The sequence below is a fragment of the Dermacentor albipictus genome, chromosome 4 (genome assembly GCF_038994185.2).
Source record: "Dermacentor albipictus isolate Rhodes 1998 colony chromosome 4, USDA_Dalb.pri_finalv2, whole genome shotgun sequence".
Taxonomy (NCBI): domain Eukaryota; kingdom Metazoa; phylum Arthropoda; class Arachnida; order Ixodida; family Ixodidae; genus Dermacentor; species Dermacentor albipictus.
Window position 1 is genome coordinate 128597021 of NC_091824.1, and position 24020 is coordinate 128621040.

General features: G+C 44.2%; 1 protein-coding gene across 4 annotated transcripts in view; it reads left to right on the forward strand.

The window, feature by feature from the left end:
• The window catches only part of LOC135899502 (uncharacterized), a 530261-nt gene that overhangs the window by 352746 nt on the left and 153495 nt on the right, over positions 1–24020 (forward strand). For 2 of the 4 annotated variants that reach the window (XM_070537571.1, XM_070537572.1), the window contains one exon: positions 23429–23531. The exons of the other annotated variants lie outside the window; for them this stretch is intronic. In XM_070537571.1, coding sequence (XP_070393672.1) covers positions 23429–23531 — 103 coding nt within the window. The remainder of the gene's footprint in view (positions 1–23428; positions 23532–24020) is intronic. 4 annotated transcript variants of the gene reach the window in all.

Consider the following 24020-nt stretch of genomic DNA (forward strand, 5'->3'; position numbering starts at 1 on the left):
TCTCGCGAATTCAGCCGTGTCGATCATCCGCCAATCTCAGTTTATATCAGTTCCAGCTATTCAAAACTGGTATAAGATATATGGTATTCTCACAAGATGGCAGATTAGACTACAAGAGGGTGATTAAATAATGCAAGTTCTTGTCCGGTGCAAGAAAAGACAAGCTTTAAGTGGTCTGTTAACCTTGGCGGACGCAGAGCGATAACAAAGAAACGGAACGCGAACTATCAAGTGAGGTTTAGTAACAAAGTTTAGTTTACTGGCTTGCCTTTTATTAGTTACGACATCCCGGGTTACCGCCGACGCACAAAGTGGAGCAGCTGAGTTAGGGCTTTTATTTATGTGTTATTTAGGTTATTTATTTACGCAGAGCGATGACAAAGAAAAGGAACGCGAACTATCAGGTGAGGTTTAGTAACGTATCAAGTAGGTTTAGTAGCGAATTAAAAAATTGAAAAGAAGTTTCACTATTCACTGGACAAGTAGTTTTCTAGATTTAAAATTATGGAGATGCAACACACGCGTTGAAATTCTTGTGAAGCAAAGCGATAAAGAAATGCAACAAAATTAATTGCGACGCGAGAAATTATGCATTTTTATCCCCTGGAACAAGTAAACATCCTACAGCGTTAGCTTTTGCATCGCACAGGTCACAACTTCAATCTCAATACAATATTTATGTACATGAAGTGCACCATTCGCAAGCCATACCTAAATGCAAGCACTACAGGCATTGCAAGACCGCAGATGGCAAGCATGCCAGGGCGAGTAGGAAAAAGAACTGCCTTGATGCATGCTGTCTTCTCGTGTGCCCAATGTTCGAGGTCACGTGGTCTATCCCGCGCTGCTTCACGAATAGGCTACAGGAGCAGAGCGCACGTCTTTTCTAGACCGGCCGAGAGCATACAAATTGGCTCCTTATTTTTATTGCGTGCACGCGGTCCATGCGTAGCATTCTGGAGGTAATCTGCGGCGTGTGCAAAGGCAACCAGGGAGCCGAGATGGCTGAGGGCTTTACATGTGCCGTCTTTCCGTGTTCCTAATTTTGGAAGTCCCATAACCGCAAATTTCTGAGACGCGGTGGCGTGATAGGCTGAACGAAGCGTTCGCTTTCCGCTGCCGGTACTTTTCATCACACCATCATTGTAACAGCCAATGACTGCGTTCATAGAATGAGATCTGTTCATGTTTGCCTGTGCGCGCGTAACAATATGCTTGCTAATTAATTATGAAGCGAATGTTTAATGCAATTTGTGCGACCTAAAAAAAAAAGCATTACTTCGCATAATTGTCAAATTCTTTCCTATCGCTATCAAGGTCTCGCCTTTTGGATAAACGTATTACTTTGTTCATTTCGCCTTGTATATGACGTGCAGTAAGTTTGACGCTTTTATAGACTGAGATTATTTCAAAGAAAATTAGTCCTCGTTTGACTACGGTATACGCCGCCATTGACGTGCTTGTCTCGATCAGCACACCTTTCACTTACCGAGTGCGGATATTTACGCACTGTGTGAGAACTCCTAGGAATATAATTAGCAAGCTGATGCTTTTTACAGCCAGGCCACAAGTGCGGCTAGAAGCGCTCGGAAATGTTGTATGCGTTTTGTTTTGCTATTTTTAAGAACTTCATCAGTCAGCAAATTTACGTATGGAGGAAGTAGGGTGCATGGTTAGGGCAACGCACGTGTGGCCAGTTTTCGAAGTGTGTGGGCTAACTAGGAACTCAATGAATATCCCTGAACCCTCGTTTTCTGCCTTGTTTGGCAGTAAACGCTTAAAGATTTACCCACTATCGCACGAGAACGGAGATGGCAGCGTTTCTATATCCGGAAGAATAAATGTTGCATTACGGGTGACTGCTAAAAAAATTAGAGTGTAGAATATTTACAGTCGCCCGAGAAATTTAATGAATAGTAGTAGGTGGTGTTTTCACACACACTTTTAGCAAAAAATTAATCAAGATTTGGGTTTACGCCGCTCATGCGCTTTGAAAACTTCTTTGTACTAAAAGATTACTCTAACACGCTGGAGTAAAACGTGCTACATCACATCGTTTTACTACTACCTCTAAGAAACGTGTAAAATGATGTCATTGGCCAACATTACGACGTGCGGAGTTTTAGATCACGTGAATAGAAATCATCCGTAGGGAGTTTACAATAATATAATTTAGAACCTTGCTTAAGATCACGCAATAAATATTACTATTATACTCCGCAAGCCCTCACAAGCTCCATCCCTCCTAGTTAAGCCTGTACTCTGCGGCAGGCTTGGCCATGCTATTGGAAAACATGTGGCGGCGCATCAAGCAAAATATTGCTGTGTTGACTGCAGTGGAGGTGGAAGAGAAGTACGTACGGCTGCGCGGATACCTTAAGTGCTAGCCTTGGCGCACAAGTGAACGATTTATAGTTTTCAGTTGGCTGAGTAGTGAAAGCTGTGTACGGAGCATGCCGTATTGGTTTGTTCACGCGTGCGCTCAAGCAGTACACCTGTTCCGCTTCCACCGAAGCTCCAGCCGCCGTAGCAAGCCAGCCACCACAACATTTTGCCGTCTTTGTTTCTATATACGCTACGAGGAAATATTGTTCTAGCGATTCAAGGTGAGGCGACACATCTTCGAAAACACGACACGTAGCGCCATAACCAGTGAGCTCTCAGGAATAACCCTTAGTAATAGTTGCAAAAGCTTGGTGGAGGGAGACAGAAAAATAGGCCGACTATTATCCCCAACAACCTTCACACGGATGAAACCATTTTTCATGCAAAAAAGTGTATGCATGGGAATGAATTTTTAACCCGACTGGTACGTAGCATAACATACCCAGAAAGGGGAATGCGGTACAAAGGCGAGCTGTTTACTCCCATTTCATGTTAGTTTTGTTCCCAGTCTAAAGCACGACGGATGGCTCAGGGCCAGACAATAATGCCTGCGTGCCCTCCGTGTTATCAACATCGTTTTTATTTTTCCGCACGTCTAACTGATACCAAAGAGGCACAAAGCAAGCAAGCCCAGATGCGTGGCTTCGACTTACCTTAAGGGAAAGAGGGAATTGGGGACAGAGTAGGAGGGCATTGAGCTGAAGATGAACGCTGTTGCTAGGCGGTATGTGGAGTCAAGGAAGGATGGCCAGTGGAGAAGTGGTTTCCAACGTGGCCCGGAAAAGTCCATAAAAGGAGCAGCTTATCGATTATTTCGCAAAGACGCCACTGTAACTGGCGTGGCTGGTAAACGTGGACACGCCTCCTTATCCATTGGGCTTTCTTAGTATATCTCATGAAGATGAAAGCCCATGTACAAAAAGAAAGAGAAGAGATACACGGAAAGAAAAAAAAAAACGTGGTGGTGGTTCATACGAGTGATGCAGCTCATGACAAATGGCGGCAAATCTTTTGTTACCCGCTATATTCGAGTTCCAGCTTTATCTCGCGATACACACGCCCATTCGTGAAAAGCAAAAAGAGGCAAGTGTACGGAGTCAATCTCCGCCGAACGTAATCAAGGCACGTTTTCAGCTCCCGCGGGAAGCCTTGCGGCGGCAACCGGCGTCGCCACCGGTGCTTGGCTCCTGGCACACCTCAGCGGTGGCGCCGGCTTCGTTGCCTCATAGTAGAGAACAAATGGTATCTCGTATGCTCGCAGGGTAAATGCCGAGTCGAGTCCCCGGCACTGTTGCCAAAAGTGCTGGCGACATACTTATCAGGTTCTACACTCTTTACGCATCACCGCTGCGTTAAATTTGCTTTTGTCACGGAGATGCCCACGCAGTGTGTCGCATGCTCAACTTCAGCATCGCAATGAAACGTGCCACCCTGTCATGCTTTATAGTTTAGACTCGTATTGTAGACAATATACTCGTATTGTTCGCCTTCCTGCTTCTTATGCAAGACCAAAACAGATCACTTAAAAGCAGCGCCTTAATTAAAAAAAGATTTAGAATAAAGGTGTTAGATATTGAAAATAAAGCAATGTATCTTATGCATTTAAATTATTTCTGTATCTAAGTGGATCAGTTAAAGGTCACACACGCACACACGCACACACGCAGGCACGCACGCACGCTCAAGAAATGGTATATCACTAAGCTTCCTTAAAGATTGTCCAGTTTCCTTAAGTCGTCGGCAGAAAAGCACGCCGAAGTGTACGATGTTTTAAGTTGATCATGTGTGGGCACATGATTAACTGGTTCTCGTGTTGCCTTTGTTGTCTCTTTTTCGTAATCATCAACCTGCCAGCAACTGCTGGAAAATTGCTTGAATGAATCCTTCACGAAGTGCAAACCCAGCAGTTTTCCACCTCATCTTCGGCGCTTGCATGGCTTACGTACACAGAAACAGTACTTGCTTCTTCTCTTGCTAGCAGTGTCAATTCATTATGTGTGTTGAATACGCTCCTCTCTATGAGCGTATTCGCAGTCGCAGTTTATAGTGACGGCTGAGGCATTTTGGCTTAACTGTATGAGTGGTCAGTTTTAGACGTAATATTTTTGCGTTGGGCCTATGGGAAGCTAAGAAAATGCGTACGAAAATTTGGCTCAACCAGATTCTTGTTAGCGAGAGTCAACTGTATCTGCTTAGTGCGCAGGATAAATAATGGGACTTTGCTCGATACAGAGACTTAACCTGCACATGTGCACGCGCTAGCCATGCCGATTACCGTTAACACCATTCTTGTTGAGAACAGTTCCACACGAATGCATCTGATTATGAAGGTTGCAAGCTGGGCAAAATCTAGCTAGGATCCCGGCCTTTCCTACCTTCTTTCTTTGTCTTTCTGGTTATGTGTTGACAAGCCCACTGCGCAGTGTACTTATTGCCTCCATTCTCATTTCTGGTGGCCAAGTTTTCTTCTGGAAACCCAAGAGTATTTTCCTATTCGATGCTACATCTAGCATGCATATATATTTGTTGCAAAAAAGCTTTACTGTTTAAATCTTGCCGACATTGTCCGATTCCACCTAGGCCCCTCACTAAGAAAAGCAAGAAGAGCGGACCTTTTTTGTCCCATTGTTTCACACGTGTTTATTCCATGGTTTTACCATTCTTTTTGCATTTCCAGAAATAACCTGAACTTTGGAGACTACAATGCGTGCACATAAGTCACTGCTAAACTAACGACACTTATAGATATCGAGTCATTTGTCAAGAACTCGTACGTTTTGCTTTAGACGGCGCCTGCGACTGTATGCACTCAGAAAACCGCACCGATTCTGACGTTGAAAGGCTACCTCATCAATGCTGACAAGACTGATCCAAACATTTTTTGCACCTCTTCGCATTGTATAAGTACCTGGGCCACTGACAAGAGTATTCCTAAGCATATAAACAATGACGATCTGTTTATAGGATCATATTTCATTAAAGCAGCTTAATAATGCGGTTTTGCAAAAAATAAAATATTAAATATTGAGCAATTACGCACTTGAACTTAAAGCGAACAATAACAACCTTTATTCGACGCACATCGTACTTTCCACCAAATTTAGTTCCGTTAGTAAACAAAAATAACATGCATGACCGCCCTGCTTTGGCTTCGTGTTCATTCGATCGCTTGGCATGTGCAAGGAGTCGAGGGCAGAATATTCATGCCCTAAGATCGCTTGGCTTTCTAACAAGCTGCTGTCAGAGAGCGGCAGGGCGGATGCCACGCCCAGCTGACTGGGCCTCCAAACACACTTAACGACAGCTGCCGAGAACAGCGTGCAGACAGCGGAGTAATTATCAGCCTGGCTCTTGAGAGCCTCCCACGCAGTGGATCTTCCCTTGCGAAAGAGTGTTCGTCTTCCAAATACCATTATAATTATCCCTGCCTCCCTTTCCTGCCGTACTACGACACCGCTGCTTCCCTTGAAAAACATAGTACACATTATCGCTCATCTCGTTGCCTCATATTCTCGCGTTTTCAAGCCCGCAATAGGTTCTGCGCTAAACGATTAATATATATGCGTGATCGCGGCCTCACTGGCATCCGAGTGCGAGCGTTCCTTCCTTAGAGCTAGCTCGAGACAAGCCATTCAGTAATGATCATCGCATTGTTAAGCTAAACGGAAAGACAATTAGTACAGACGCCTCGCCTCTGCTGCGATGACCGGTCATTCAGCTCACACCAAAGTAATTACCGACAGCTGTCAGCTCATTTAGTGGCCAGAATGCCGATGCACATTTACCGCGGGCAGAGATGAACGTATGAAAATTATATTGGCTGCGTTGAGTGTGTGTACATTGAGTGTGTGTGTTTGTGTGTTTCTGCATGTGTGTGCGTGTGTGTGTGCGTGTGTTTCTTTTTTTTTGCAAAAAATGTAGCTTACAAGTCTACCCAGCCTAAATGACTCATCAACACACGTGTAAATATGTTCTGACAGAGTAGAGTAGACAATTCGCAGTGAGCAACAATATATCAGAGGGTTCGGTTGGATACTTTTGTTTTTCACCTCAACAGGGTTTTTCACGCGACTTTGATCTCTTGAAAAAAAAATCAGAGCTATTCCACTATTTGTATGGATGGATGACTAGTGGTGCTGCATATAAGTATAAATAAAATAAAATAAAATAAACCAACATAACAATATAACACAAATACACACGTTAAGTTTATTTGTATTTATGTTTATCTCGCGACCACAGTATTTCTCGCTTTATGGTCACTATGATAGATGGCCATGGGCTCTGTGACAACACTAGATGTATTCTTAGCGAACTTTAGGTATATGCACGATCGATGGCGCATCGTGGGAACCTTGGCCTTGGTGTAACATTGAAGGCCTAGCCTTTCCAAGAGAAACGCCAAGAACCACTTTCCGTCGGGACGAGGCACATTGACGGTAATGTCACCCACAATGACGATGCGATTGGGATCCACGGAGTGGGTCCACCCAAATATGTCCATCATAATGTCTTCAAGGTTCTGGGATGAACGTGTACGGTGGAGACAACGATTCCGTCCCCAGTCTGTACAACTCACGCGTTGGCACATTCCACGGTATGGCTCTTGGCCGTCGTCGGTAACACATAGTGCGCAACGGTCGTGCTGTCGTTATTTGCGTAGATCGCAACGCATCAGACCATCATCCGTCATCCATCACTGGTATTGACACATCTGGCCTCAAACACAGCTGGGACACATACGCTGATACCATTTTGCCTTATGTTTAAGCTGTTTCAGTTCTACAGACGCCGCCGTGGAGACGAGACATGTGGAGACAAGTGGAATTTAGTAAACCACGGCACGAAACAGCCCCTTTTTTTCTAACCAGGTTTTGACAGGAAGGGTTGCCGAATGTAACTTCAAGAAAAAAGTTTTGATCCCTGGAGAAATGATCATTCGACGGACACACTTAAGTACATCTAGGTAATGACATTCAGAATAAGACGCATGACAGTGGGTTGCAGGAAACAATGAGTCTATCAGTGCAGATAAAATTTATTTGCAGGAGGCAGCGAAAATATAATCTATACTTAAGCGAGCCTTAAGCAAGTGAAAACGAACAGTTGTGGGAAATTAAGACAAGGCTTTCCGTTTCCCGCATACTCTGAGAGCAGTGGCGTCAGTGCTAGTATTTAGGAGGCTAGAATGAGCAATACTGTAGTGAATTACATTAGGTCTATCAGTGACACGCAAGTACGCTGTTTGGTTTAGGCCACCTACTAGGGGAAACTGCACAAACACCTGGCAGTTATAGGGGTGTTTGTTAGGGAGGAGGGATGCAATCATGAAAAGAAAAATGTAATAACTTAAAGTAAGGATTAGATGCAAAAATAACAAATATTGCAGTGGACAAAGGTTGCATTATATATATCGAATAGAAATTGTTCTTGGCAAGATGTTAGTGTGTTTGCGTGTAATTCTTCGTTGTCAGGCTCGTGAAACAGCGTCGGTGGTAAAAAAGTGTACATTACAATGATGATGATCATAAGCTTCAAGCATGGCACATACCCACAATAGACCATGCGCCGTTGATAAGGTGGTTGGTGTAAAACAACGTTGAAAGCATTCAGAATCTGAAAGTCGACAATGATGTGCCAACGACAGCGCCATCTAATTTACATGGTGCCTCATAGAATTCAGAGCCGCCAAGTGCACTATATACCAGCACTGCAAATGTATAGGAAAAATGGAATGTCTCTCATTTCTTAGGTGGCTCTTCGACATTTCGCTCGTGGCATCCCTAAAGGACCCTAATAAAGTTTTTCATCGATCCATCCACCCATCAGTAGTAGTTGTTCAGACAGCAGGCACGAATAATACCCAAGTGGGATCTTAAAACGAATCATCGAAGCTGAAGAGCAACAAGCATATAACACAGTTACTGCCTCCTCACCTGTAACATAAATATTAATTTGCACAAAACCTGAATTAAAAATAATGTGTGGAAGATTCATATTTGGAAGTTCATCTCAGTTTGCAGGCCACAATGACGTCGGCCAAGTATGGGTTTGAACGCTGTCCTGCTGAACGATGGAAGCAGAAAAGTGGGAAGTTCTCGAAAATACTACGCTGGCAACAATGCCACCTCAACTTAATAACACACAAAAGAAACGAGTATAAACATGACGCATTAACATGATATGAAGCAATTTTAATTTCATGGTAAAGTGTTAAACCACCTTGAAAAAAGAAAGATTAGAAGAACCCTTTGTCCAAACAGCTGCGAGCAAAAAGGTTTCACAAAGTTATGCATTTTAATTAAATAAATCTAGCCTACTTATACATGGCAAATTTGGCACTGCTATAACTCTGTCCTTGTATATAATTGGAATTCTAGAGCATGCATTGCTATGTGATACAGAAAGGAAGTTACGCACATTACAAGGAAGAAGAGGAAGTCAGAACATATTTTATCTAATGCAATCTATAATTTCTGTACTGTCATGTAAATATAAAAATTACTGTGGGTTATTGTCCAGTTCCCGGTACTGTGTGGACGCAAACCTTCGAGGAATATATCTATGCAGATCCAACGCAGACCTTGGAATCTATGTGAAACGAAGTTTTCCTGAAGCGAATAATCAAATTTTATAAATTCGCCCATTTGGGTCGTGCGTCATTGGCGTACAAAGCTAGTACGCGGGCATGCGCTGTCGCCAACCCATCTTAGGCAACGTGACACTCCTGGCGACCATCTGAAAGAGCTAGTTAGCGTTGACAGGATTGAAATATGCGCGCGGTTGTGGCCTAATTGTTGGAGCATTGGGCTGCTGCGCTGGGGGATAGAGGTCACGTAATTCACATTTTTAAAGGATGAGTGGTAAAGCCGCAGCAGCAGCAGCCAGCAGCCACGGTCAAGAAAGTCGGGGAATGTTCAGAAACACAGCTTTGCTTTAAAAGCAGGGCAGCAAAACAAAGTGATGGTACTCATTGTGCGAGATTGCTGTCGCCGCAGTGAATGAGTTCAAGCGGAAGGAATCAATACTGTCTTCTTTTTTTAATGCGTAGGACGATATTATGCTTAACTAAAGATGAGTCGTGGTTATGCCTACTGACGTGATGCATCTTAAATATTCATGCTACATGTATAACACTGCTTATGGCAATGTGTGTGCCATGGCGACTCTCTACCTTTCTCTCTCCTTCTATCTCCTTCACTCCCATATCCTTGCCCCTGCTGGCGCAGAGCCGTGCTCTCGCAAGAGCGAGAAAGAAGTTTAATGACACGAAATGCCGAGAGGTCGGCCTGAGGTATATTCCTCTCTACTCGGCATTGGGGGAAGGGGAAGTGGGAAAGAAAGAGGGAAGAAAGAGGTGCATGATGGGTGACGATGACCTGTGCTCTCGCAAGGGTTGCAGAAGATAGTGCCAGCCTTTCCTCCTTTTCCTACAAGAACCACTTCTCTCCATAAAAACATATGTGAATTTAGAATAATTGTGGACACTCGGTCATAATTTGGGACTGTGCTGAGCTAGAGAGGTTTCAATTTCTTCATAAGAGCATTTTTGTGCGAACCGAGCGTGAGCTGCATTTTCTGACTACATTTGGTGCGGCTAAAAAAAAAGGTGTGCAAGCACCCACTTCCCCCCTCACCCCAGGTTGCCCCCTTGCATTAAAGAAGGCAAGGTAGAACGAATGGCCAAGCTACTTACCGTATACATTCTCTGATCTGCCTTGCCGACTCTCGAGTTTGAAAAAATGATGACTAGCACGATCACGAGTCCCTATTGTTTGACTCCTCCATATTGCAGTAGCAGATCAATGGTATGAGCTTGAGGGCTGATATGTCTAGCTAGTAGACTCTTGTCCGCCACCATTACTCCTCCGCGTGAGTCGTTCTACTGGAGAAGGCAACACAAGAGAATAGGAAGATACTCTCGATCCTCACTTACTCCTGATATTTCTTTTTTTCCATATTTCCTCCTACATGCAATATTTCACTCCTTACAATGTGCTGAAAGACGAAGGAGAAAACCTTTCTCCAGCTATTTACCTCGAGCACCGGATTTCCCTCATAAAGGTGACAAAAGGTTGCAAGGGGAAGCAGAATGCACGACTGTAGCTGCCTACAAGAACAGGTGACAGCTTTCATTTGGTGCATTATATAGGGCCTAGAGAGAGCTATGGATGCTCTAGACAAAGCACCATTTGAGGAATGGCGACTATAAAACAGCGATTCTTTGGACTGCATAGAGATAAATTATTTAGGTCTCGGCACAGAGTAATTGAGCTACCTCTAGGCGGGACCGACCACCCAGCCATAGCAAGCAAGCGTATCTCTTCCTCTGGAGCCTTATAGCTGGAGTTTCTTGTATCCTCGTTAGGAACTAGAGCTTGCGCACTGGATAGTCGATCCGAAGGTTTGATGATTTCGGCAACAATACCACTGGCAACCAGATCGATAGCATTTTGCCCTCACACCATTTGTATCATTTTCCTTTATACAAGAGCGCTATGGTCCGCACTCTGCCACGCTTGCATAATGACCGGTAACGCGTACAAAGTTGGCAATGTAATTGCAGTGAACTGCGGTATAAACGCAAATGAAAGCCAAGCTATTAAAGAGTGAAACTTTGGCCTCTACGATAATGACACAGCCCGGCGGTCAGCGTCGCTGCATTACCTTTAGTACAAGCATATTGCTTTTGTTTCTTCTCTCGCAGTGTTGGAATATGCATGCATGTTCTAATAATCCTTTAGCAGGACAACGAGCGTTTCATTACAGAGCTTACAATAACGAGTTGCTTGTTTTTTATTGCGTTTTGCACATCAATAAACACTTCTGTGCTTATCACAGGGCGAGCATTTTGCGGCATTCACAAACTTCTATCGCTGTTCGACTTCATTAGATGGACACATTCTTTATGCAATATAAATCAAGATATCAGCCTACAAACTGTTGGGAAACCCAACAGGTACAAATTCGAGAACACCTAAGCACTTCTTGTGAGTCGTGAATGCTAAAGCATTAATGTCATAATGTCCTTTTAGGTGTGAACTACTTGCAGTCTATCGAGCACGTTCAACGCGTCCTAAATAGCACATGGCTGGTGCACTTCGGCCCTTGACGGCATGCTACCTTACCCAACTGCCTTAGATTCTAATGGGGACGCTGCCGAGTAAGCCGCGATGATTTTGTCGTCACCGCTTTCATCTCGCCAGGCTCGTCAATGGAAATCTCGGTCCAAGTACAATGACGTTATAAAGCAGCGCGGACAGGCCTGCTACATAATGGCTGGCGCATTTTGATTTGGCCTGATTGAGGCGCACTTAAAACGCAGGCGAAAGCTTGCACTGACAAGGAACACGCGAATAACTCAGGCTTCCTAGAGGGAGAGCGACGTGCCGTCGTGGCGATGCCCTCTCCCCTCACGCAGCACCTGGCGCACTATCCATCCAGGTGTTCCCTTTCGCACGCTGTGCTCCCTCAAGGCGCGCTCATCACAGGGCATCGCTGCCAATGGAAATTTAGGTGTCCTTTTTCTCTTTTTCCGACGACAGACGCCTGCTTTTTCGCTCAATGTGACATTTGATGCTTTGGCATCAATAGTCACCGACGATTTTCAAGCAGCCATCGTTTTGTTTATGATATATGATGCATGTTAGGTGCGCTTCTTGTTTTGTTTTTCTGCAGCTGACAAAAATCAATCCGACAAAAGAAAGACCAAGGTCGAAGCCAGTGAGGACTTGGCCCACAGAAAATGACCTACTCGATATATTATTGAAGACTATTGTGCAGGGTGGAGAAACAACTGTATGCCAGCAATTAGAAGGAATAGTCATAATAGAAACCACTGTCGTTGCGTAAGCATTGTCAGACATACAACACAGCCATCTCTGTCTTACGAGTAATACAGGGGTGAAAAATCATATTTCTGGTTTTTCATTTTGATACTGTTGTTTTTCGCCTTTCTTTCTGTTTTTTATATGTGCACGTTCGATTTTCAGTGCTAAGTCGTTCATTATTTTCAAGGAAGCTGAGTTTCGAAATCTAGGTTGGTATGTTGCGTCACTTTCGTTGGGCCTTAGCTTTCGTGCATTCATTGCAATGAAATTGTAAAGTGTTCGACTGCGTACCCTATCACAGGGAAAGTCACGAGCCAGTAGGAATCAGTAGGAGGCTTAAGAACGCGATACGTTGAAAATGAAATTTAAACAATGAAATGTCGGCAGTCGTTATGAGCAAACTAAATGAAACAAAATGTAATTGAATGAAAATACATGAAGGATGAAGAATTACGCTTCCAACATCCACGTTACCCCATTGTTATGTAACCAGAAGAGCTACCATAACTGCTTTGCGCCCTTCCATTTTCCCGGGTAATTACACCTAATTCGCATAGATCAAATGCTGAACATGGTCGGGCGTTGCAAACATTAGCCAACGTATTGTGCGTTCGCCCAGTGTTTGCGCCAGAAGCATACCAGAGAGTCTCTTCGTCGACAACAAAGCAATTTATGGTTAGTTTGCTTTTAGGTACTTGGCCTGGGGGCTCAAACAGGCGCAGCCATGATAGAAAGCTTGATGTATTGGGTTAGTTGGCGACTTGTTATTGTGCTTAGGTAATAAAAGCAAATGCAAGACGCAGATAAAAATTGGAAAGACAATTTTTTTTTTACAAGTCACTAGGCTGGGCACACATCTTTAATGATTTTAGACAACGTCATGGATAGGCATGTAGGCACTTTATTCTATTCGCAAGCACTTTCTGGTCTTCACCACCATCGCTCCTATTCTTGCGACGCTCCCCTCCCCCTGCCCTAGTGTAGAGTAGCAGGTCACAGCAAGCCACAGTTCTTGTTGATGTTTCTATATTTCTATAAATCCATTCCTTTTCATCTCTTTCTCTCATTCGTGTGGACTGAGTCGATTACGAGTGTAGGAAAGCGCTTGTCCTGATATTCGCGATGAATTTGGAATATTCGTTCCAGCAGCTTATCGGCACGTCGCACACGGAGTTTCTTTTTTTCTAAGTGGTCCTTACTGTCTGAGTCAATTCCTTCTTTTCGCGACCGTAAAGTACGTTGTTAGTAGTCAAACGTAAACATTGTCCTTCACCGAAACACAACAATAAGACGTGTTTATGTTATTTTCTTGTTCGCAATGAATTTCGACTGAAAGTTGATAATATACCCTAGAAACGGCTTGGCGGCACATGTAACTCTATCAATAGCGTCTTGGCCTAGAAAGACTGAAAACGTTGACAAAATATATAGCAAACAATTTCAAGTGCATTTTCACGTGTATAATCTGTCTATGTGTATGCGTTTATCAGGCAGAGTGGTTATTTGGGCGAGTTGGTTATGCATTACGAAATGGTTCTTTCGCTTACAGACACGGGCGCAGAAAGAGCGCATAAGACACACGAAGAGCTTCGTGTCCTCTCTACACCCCTTTCTGTGTTTATCAGTGCAAACACTATTTCCCATGTTTCTCAGGATTTCGTTGCGCCCAAAGCGTTGGACGAGATCACCAAGGGGCGGGGTCCTTCCGCGTAACAGTTCATCACTAACGAAAGCCAAGTATTTTTGCCGGAGGTTGCCTGCGGCTATACGAGTAACCGGGGGGGGGGGGGGGGGGGGGTTAACCGGTGGCTAACCGGCGGCCGCGGGGTTTTGGAACCACGTCCTGTCGCAACCGAGGCGGACACTCAAATATAAAGCCGCTGTTCTGGTGGCTGTTTGTGGTGTCATTTCTTTGCTGCAACCCAGACTGCCCTCCTGCTGCAGACTCATGTATAATGTTTCCAACAGCATGTCGTGAGCAATTTTTGCCGTGTCGTACATTCAGCTTAAACTGTGCTCGAAGTAGTACTCGAAGGTAAGGCTATACATATAATGACGGCATTACCTAACTTTAGAGTAAAGAAGTCATCAATGCGCGTTTGTTTTTGATATTGATGCAGCAATATCACGAGATTACAAAATAAAATATCTACATAATGGGTGCAGAACACTCAAACATGTCCAGATTACATGAACAGCTATTACTAGGCGCCTGTGTGGCACGCCATTCTTTCAGCCTTAAATTTTAGTGCCGCTCGATGCGGTGGAAGTTTCCAGAGAAGTGCACATCTAGCAGTAAAATGCGAAAATCGCAGGAGCCTAATCGAGCGAGCCGCGTGGCATTGACTCCGCCTCAAATGCGCTTCCTTTCTTGCGTAGCTCTACGACTGTAACCTCAATTCTGCCTCTCGAAGATCAGTGCTGAAGGCATCAATAAACGAGTTTTTATTTGCTTACCTCTTTCTTGATTTTGAAGACCCCAGCTCATTACATAATGCGAAAAACGCCCTTTCAGACACTCATTATTGTTGAGAACATGACTCAGCAAAGTTCCAATCTACCCAGCTCAGCAACCTACATAAAGAACATAAGTTAAGGAAGTACTGAACATAAATTTGGGCAAATTCATTTCTGCAACAGATGAGAAAAATAACGCGAATCTGTGGAAAGTCGGCAACTGCAAAACGACAACTTCGATGACTATTTGCGTAGGAGGATGAAGCTGGTGAATCTCCGTGGAATATTCGTAGATGTCAATGCTAGGAAAACTACCTTGCCGACCAGTGACGCATAAGAAGAATCCACCCAAAATAGATGCAATCCCGATAGCATGGAGCTAGCAGTTGCCACGTTGTCTTTGCGACCTCCAACTTCTTGTATAACTTGGGCTGCTGTTCCTGTATATCTGACCCAGGAGAGTGATACCGCGGGAAGGCTTAAAAGCGAGGGCGCGCTGTGGCGTTATTGAGGCCCCTGTTGCAGCATTGCATCGTCAAAACGAAACAAATGTTTTCTTTCAGCAGATGCCAACGCAGCATCTGTTCACCCTCTTTCTTTCTTCTCCCATTTCGTTCGCTCCTATTCTTTTTATCATCTACCACAAAAGCGCTTTTTTTTTCTCCTCATGGCGCTGAGTACTCCCTACGCGCCAACTGCCGTTATGCCACAGTTGGGTTCGCCACTTTCTCATGGTGAGGCTCGGCATTGAATGGTTTGCTTCCGGTCCGCACCACCTGTGCGTTGCTGTGGGCGTCTCGTTACAGTGTTGCTGCACGGCACTAACACGCTGTGCGGAACGATTTGCCTCTTGTTCATTGTTTACTTTCTTTTCTTGCCGAAGAGGCAAGATATTTTCGGCATCCTCTTTCTGCACATTTTTCTCCTGTGATCCGTCGTCGACTCTCCCAAGTTTTCTTTTTCTCATGTCTGTTTGCGAGCTTCAGCAGCTAAAGTTGAATGGCATGCCGGAAATGAGAACGATATTGATGCTAGACATTTCATTAGTTTTTGTTTATTGGTATTATCTGTCTTTTTATTTTTTATTTTGTTATTCGTTCCTGTTTCTTCCTTCAACATTACCGGTTGGTACCCGCAGTCGTGAATACATGTTCAACATTGGGTGTCGACAGATCTATCTATCTATCTATCTATCTATCTATCTATCTATCTATCTATCTATCTATCTATCTATCTATCTATCTATCTATCTATCTATCTATCTATCTATCTATCTATCTATCTATCTATCTATCTATCTATCTATCTATCTATCTATCTATCTATCTATCTGTCTGTCTGTCTGTCTGTCTGTCTGTCTGCCTGTCTGTCTGTCTGTCTGTCTGTCTGTCTGTCTGTCTGTCTGTCTGTCTGTATGTATGTATGTATGTATGTATGTATGTATGTATGTATGTATGTATGTATGTATGTATGTATGTATGTATGTATGTATGTATGTATGTATGTATGTATGTATGTATGTATGTATGTATGTATGTATGTATGTATGTATGTATGTATGTATGTATGTATGTATGTATGTATGTATGTATGTGTTTTAATTTCTTTTGTAGTTCCTCTTTCTCTCCCACACTGCCGCAGTGAAGTGCACAGATAGTTCAGCCTATGAATTAGAACTTAATGAAAGAAACGACGGCAAGAAATTAATAAATATTACAGTCGTATAGATCTTTAGACGGGAGCTTTAAAGGGAAACTAAAACACTTCTCGAAAAAAATGAGTTCTATGCGGCATACTACAGTTTTGAGTCCCCTGAACACGAATATCTGGTTCAAAAAGGGCGGAAACAAACGCAAGCGGCTGTTTTTTAAAGAAAACGCGCACCAGCGCCTCAGGGCATCGCGCGAACGGCGCTGTTGCCCGTGATTGGTCGGGGCCGCTGTGACGTCATTCGCGGCAGTCGCTGGTTGGCGCCGCAGTTTCAGAGCGTAGCACGCTGTTCTGTTCTGGCTTCATAGCTGAGTTGTAAGCATTATGGAACATTCTCACTGTCTCGGAAAGCTTGTATTTTCGCCGCACATGTTCGAACCGACAGCTGTTACGGAAAACGATGGCGGCAACGGCGGTAACGGCAGCAACGACGGCAACGACGATGTTGAGTGTGCCAACAGCGAGAGCGATGTGTGCACCTTCTCGCCCGTTGGAAATCTTAGCTGGTAGATGTGTTCTTTTTTTTTCATGTAGCTGCAAGTTCCAATGACGGGAGAAAAAATGCGCTAAAGTGTCACTGGGAACTTGCTGCTGGAAGAATGGCGAAGCACTAACTTCTCATTGAATTGTAAACACTGGTGCAATTCCGCGATGTCAAGCACGTTGCCGCTGCTTGTCTAAAGTCTCGTGGTTTTTTTAGTGTTGATACACGATCGCAAACACAAGTGCCGCGTTTCAAAGCGCACACATGCAGTGCTGCGAGGGACAGTCATGGAAGTTCCTTATCATACACATCCAGAGATGGCTAGAGGTATTATATGTGCAATATTCATACTATGGTTTGACGACTTTGCGAATGTGGCTCGATCAAGAATCGGTATGCGTGCTCCATGCTAGTGTTGACATAAAGATATTAGGTGGTTTAGCACCACCGTGTGGTAAACACGATAACTGCAACCGTACGCCGAATGTCACTAGGCAAGCCTATACTCCATTTCATACCTAATGTGCAACGCTGTGGAAGCTACGCACGAAGTCCGGTCACCAAAATTTATTACTGCGCGCGTTTCCGTCTATGCTTCGCAGTGTGCCAGCGGCGTTTGCTCGTGCGAGCATGCACGTGAAGCTGCCGCGACGGGCTGCAATTAGAAAATGAATGCCGAGAAGAAAATTGATTTAAAAGAACGTGTTAGCAGCCGCATAAGTACACGGATTGTTTCTATGGGTAAATTCTTTTTTTTCATTCAGAACTGAGTTTATACATTTAAAATTTTCTCAAAAATTGGGTCAAGAAACACCGAACTTTTTCTAAGTGCGAACGCAGCCACTGCAAGAAGTATCTCAAGCCTCCACAGCGTTGCACCTGATGTATGAAACGGAGTATAGCAACGCTAGCAACAACGCATTTCCGCATTTTCGTAAGGCTATCCGGCTATCGCGGAAATGGTCCGAGCACAGCACAGTTGATTTCGTCGGCACGAACTTATCTCTCCTCACCGCACGGACCCACTGCGCTGCAAGCATCTTGTCCTTCGGGAACCTGTGAAACACCACATCGCCTCGCCCGCCTGTGTTCGCGCAGCCGAATGCTGCACAGAACGAGGGCATGTTGGGCGCCCTTGGCTGTAGGCACTCACGCAGCACAGAAGGAAAGAACAGTTTACGAAAATCGCAAAAGAAAACAAGCGTGAGCGGCGGCGGCGGCAGAGTTCAGTAAAGCGCAGGACGGAAAGAGGCACGCCAGCACATGCCAGCACGCCGGTCCTGCAGCTCGGTCCCCGCGAATGACGTCACTCTCACCGGTTCTCTCCTCTGGCAACCACCTCACCCGGTGCTCTGGGAAGCGATGGGATGGGGGCGTTCCGGGGGGTGATTTAGAAAGCGATTTCCGTGCCTTATATTAACAAAACGAAGAAAAAAATTTCGGAACCGTAAATTATTAGGTCTGTTTTTCCCGATCCCAGCAATTCATGGAAATTGAAAAGCGTTTCAGCTTCCCTTTAAGGATTTTGGTGTTACATGACTGCATAACTGTTTGCTTATTAGAGGTGACCTGTGCATGTTGCAATTAACTGGCCCTGGAACTACTGTGACTGACGAAGATTTCTTTGCACATCATCCCTGCTCTGTCATACGAGTATAGAACCATATTAGGCCGCATAATAAAACAAGTATGATTTCGCATTTCTAAAACCGCTCCTTTACTTTTTGGAGTAGTGTTTCTTTTTGTCCGTCCTAGAAAAGGCTACACTGACTTTGCACATGGCATCTGATACCTGCAATCTACAGTATCATTAGCATTTGTTCCATTAGAACATTCCACGTAAATTCGCTCACCGGAATTTAAAGGGCGTCATTTGGCATGGCTAGCTTGCAGTATACTAATCATCGCATAGATTATAGGCAGTCTTTGTCCTTTGACGTTGCGTGGTAGAGAAGTAGTTGTGCAAAGGCAGCCCGCTAAGCATGACCCTGTAACATTCTTTTCTCACACAATATATTTCCGTTTTCTTTCTCCTCTTTCCTCATAAGTTCTGGTTGCTCATTATTTTTAGCGAGTTCTTAGCGCTGTTTGACCACAACGTTGGGATGAATGGAGTTAGAAATGACAATATTCCTGTTATAGTGTACATCATTACTTTATGACAGCAATCGTAGTTTCTCGGGCTTGTCTTTCTAATTTTCTTGGGGAAATGGTGGTGAAAATAATGCTACGTTCAAGCAGACGATGAAAATCAATGTCAAAATCAAACTTGATGTGTGGAAGATACTTGTAGAAGTGTATTGGGTAAAGGGATGTCGGCAGCAGTTCATGAGAGACTGCGAAGAGAAGTGGCAAGCATAGCCGCAAGGAAACGGTAACTGTCTTCGGTGCCCAGACACCGCGGCAACAAGAAAATAACAAAATGTCCCGTGAGGAGAGCCTTTCGAGGGGACAGCAACATCTAAGTACCACGATGTCGCAACGTAATGGACTCGCCGTACGGATGGTGGTAGCAGTGCCTTTCCATTAGGGACTGAGGGAATATTTCGATTACATAAAGAACGTGTCTCCCAGGTAGCGTTTAATAATGGGGATATGCCAATGGCAGACTAGATTTGCGCTGTGCCGAAAACGTGAACTCTGGCGTTCATGCAGCAGAAAGTGAGAGTGGGGCTTTTGCGCATGTGTTGGACAGGACAAACGTCTATTCTTGGTGATTTAATGCACTTTGGCGTTTAGTGCCACTAGATTTCATGCGAAGTATTTTTTTGCTTCGTCCCAGGCAGGGCAGGCGGTTGGACTGGTAGTAAGGTGGGTAGGTATAAGGCAAGGTAGGTGGGTGGGGTAGTGTAATGTAAAAATAAATAATTTATATTCTAGGGTTTCACGCGCCAAGCCACGATCTCACTATGAGGCACGTTGTAGTGATATAGAGACCTCGAGGTATAAGAAGACAGGATGAACTGCGTTCGTTGTGTCTTCTTCTACCTCGATGTCTTGTCCCTAGCGCAGTTTAAATTAAAAAAAAGAAAAATTCTTACCACCTAGCCTCCCAACACATTTTCCTCGAGTTCATTTTTTCTACATGGTGCTCTGTTCTATGTTGTCCTCCCTACAAGATAACCGCGTTCGTCCTGTCTTCTACCTCAGTGTCACGTCCCAAGCGCAACTTAAGTTCACAAAAAATTAACTGCAAAATTTTCGAATAAATGGCTGGTAGATAAGTTAATGCCAAAATGAATGTCGGCAATTTAAGCTGTTATTCAGTGAAAGGATGGAAAGCTGAGATTGTAAATAAATACTACACGTTCAAAATCCTATGCGCACTGAATAGGAAGGAAAGTGCGAAATTTTTAGTTGATTCTTGCAAAGCGCTATTACTTACTTAGGTTATTTTAAAAATACTGCAATAACCACTCGGTGATCTCAACAGGGTGATACAAACAAATATCACTAAACATCCCGCCCAAAAAGGCACCTGCACCCTTGACCTGCTGCAAAGGCTTACGTTCGCTATAGCCACCAATCGATGTTAAACACGGAACTTTCATAGTGTCCTCATAATTCCCTTGCGAAACCGGTCCTTTATGAATGATATCGCTTTCTGGCTGGAGCACAGATAATGAGTTCGCGCCTTGTTCGTCCGACAGAAGCCTCTAACAATCTATGCTTTCTGTAATGGCCTCAGGTCAGCGGGGTTTATAAAACGGAGCGGTACGCTTGGTTCACACATATAGGGGTAAGCGTGGCGGGGGCGGGCGCGCCTCTGTTTACTTTGGTGATATATCATCACCCGCCCGAGAAATTTTCAATCGCGCATCCGCAGACCCGCTTGTAAATGAAAGCGCCGTTGTGGCGTCAATGTTGGCGTAGCTCGATACCACCGGCAGGCGCTTCGTTCGCAAGATTAACTCCAAGCGGAATAATGCGTGGGAGAATGATCCGTTGTTAAAGCCTCAAAGAAAATATATGGCGCCTGTCATGATAATTAATCCAATATTTTATTGTAAGCGAATATTTACATGCCATTGGACAGCTCCGCCGGCATTCTGAGCCGCAAGGCGTTGCCTTCGTTATAGATTATTCATCAGATATGTTTTAATTTATTTGCCACACGTACGGGTATTAACATTTTGTAAAGGATGACAATAGTTGTGATATACGAGGTCTTCCTGATCACTATACATCTTTCTTGGAGGCTGAACGTCGGTTGATTTTGCGTTCATGGTGAATGTGCAAGTTCAGTTCAACTGGGTCTACCGTATTGGCATTGACACCTGGTTGGACAGGGAAGTTTGACCACACCATGAATATTTGGACTAAGAAGGCTCATAAAGCTTCATTATGCATCAATACCAGTGGTATTCCTGAATACATACTCGAGCACCCCACCTGACAGCACAGTGCCAAACATTAGCTCATCACACAAGAAACACTACACATTCTTATCTGGCTACATTCTAAAGGTCGCGGTTTTGTGAACAATGCGACAAAGGCATTGATCATCTCTAAGTTGAAGATGGTGACACGGCATTTTGAAGGCAAGACTGTTGGCCGTCTTGGCTACTTCTTGATACTTTGCGTATAATCCGTAAAGACACTTGCATTTACTTGTCTACTTGTGAGCATATTCAGAGTCATTTACAGAAAAAAACATGTGGACTTGACCATGAGTAAATATTTCGACAACCGACAGCTGCGCTAGGCAAACGTTCTACCAATAGAGTTAATTCAACTGCTAAACTGAGACTTTTGGACGTCTGATTCTTCAATGTCACTACAACGTGACAATATAGTAAACATTGGGCCGGACACACGCATGTTCCTACGCTTCTCGCTAGGCCCTTTTCGTCTTGTTAAAGCGTTGAAGCTCCTTGTTGCAGTGACTTGTGCACGCACAGCTCCCCAGTGAAGATAAAACAGCCATCTAGTTACGGGGGAAGGGTTCGGTCGTCTCACAGCAGCGCTTGCCTTCTTTTACCGTTGTCACCCGCGTCCTTCTTTTCAGCGTTTCCTGATTACATGATCATTAGATTTAAGTCATATGTTTTCTATTTTTTGACTGTGCAATTGATGTTTATCCGTGATTCGTTACATAGATGCCGTTGAAAGTTCGTTGCACCTTTCTCTATGGGGACCTCAAGAATTAAGCTTTACGTTCATTTGAGCATTGGTTTTGTCTGTCAGCAATATGCGCCTATATACCTGACTTTGTAAATATAAGACGACACCTCAAATTTCTTAAGCGCAGGGTTTACAGTGCGCACCTACCAGGTGCTCACATTGTAAAGAACACTGGCAGCAGTTTCTTTCTTATTCTTGCTCTTTTGTTCTGCTAAGGGCCTATAGCATGGATTAAAAGTGATCCGCACCATAGATCACATAGAAAGATCAGACAAAAAGATATGGTAACTGAGAAATATGTTCAATGTACATTTCATTTCCCAGATGTATTGCTTACAGCGGTAGTTTAGGTATTTCTGCTAATAGTGTCGCAATATCCCGCTGCCCAATTGAAGCAGCAAAAAAATTGCTACCTTAAACCACGTGCAACATTATAACTTAGCCTATCATCCCTTTCCTGAGTATTTACTCTCATTTTATTTCAGTGTTCTACTCGCACGAACGTGGAGTCTTCACTTAGATACGACATTAGCCACACTTTACGACACGCAGCCGCCGATTAACTTACGTCCTTTTTGCGCTTGCTTCGTCTGCATACGCGGTGTGGTGAACAAATCCATTTGAGGCCAGATGGTGCGTTTATGTAAATCATAACTGACTTTTTGTCTTCTTTCTTCGCGCGAGGTGTAAGTCTTACAATGCTATGTTTTCGTAGTCTATCGCTATAATTTCGATAAACTTATGTGAGATCAGCGGGGCAAAACGCTTATGTTGCTTGTAAACCATGGTTTGAAGTCAGTGCATGTTAGATTCATTTCTTCTTTGAGTGACTTCCCTTTTTCGCACTGCTTAACCTTCATCATGCGAAGACAACACGTTTTTCTAAGAGCACCGCGAGCCAGTCATGGAGAAAGAGACGACAACGAGGGCGCCTCAAGGCTCGATTAACTGACGCGTCGCTAACTGCTTCAACAATTGACTAGCACCGAAAAGATCGCAAAGGAGTTTCCCAGTCGAGTGCCAGCGATGCTAGAGAGACGTACCTGCGTAGCCATGGCTTTTGCGATTAGCAATCACATGCGCCGCGGTTTCAGTTACTCTGATTAGGCACCGCCGGACACATTTAGGCGATATTTCCTGCGATTCGGGCTGACCGGGACTTCGACAGTGATAGCTTAGATCTGGAGATTTTTGCCCGTTAATTGCAAAACCAATGTATTTTCACATAGCGTAATTGATATGCGCGAGCATAGCAAAGCACACGTTTAGCAAGAAGAAAAAAAATTCGTTAAATAGCGTGTTTCTTGGAAATCGTGCTTTGCTTCTTAGACACTGATTACGTGACGTTTCATTGATATCTTTCTGCATAAATACCGAGTGAAATTAGACAAGCACTCATCACGCAAGGTAAGTTCTGAGCCTTTGTCTCGTTTCACAGGGCAAACACAACGCTCAAGACACAGATACAACTTCCACTTCCTTAACCAGCCATCCGGCCCGGGCCTCAAGAAGTTTGGCAAGTTCTTTGTCGATTTGCTGTGGTACGGTTTTCTCCGGCTTCCTCTGCATAGAAGCAGCGCTTATCATCCATGGAGACCACTAGGGGGTTTTTCAGGATGGTTTTGTTTGCGAATACATTTTTCACTTCAGCATAGCTATTTTTGTCCTACTTCGTAAGACTGGGCTTAGGCTATTTGTCAGCTCCTTATCTAAGCGTGACGACAATAGGAGTTCCCTGAAGAGCGTTCCTCAATCGTCGGTTCTGCTTTCACAGTGAAAGAGAAAAGAATAAGAGCAGCAGCTTGATATGGCCTGAGGCTGCGCCCATTGATCAGAGCTCGACGGGAGAGCATCACGAAGGGCGACGTCTACACGTGCCTCATACCTTCCTCATTCGAAGAAAAAAGTACACAGGAGCTGCAATGAAAGTGAAAGAACTTCTCTATTTCCGTTTAACTTTTTCTTGCCTTGCTGTACAGTTTTCCTTTTATTTTCTGCACTATACGCTCGAGGATTAATTGGGTCACTCG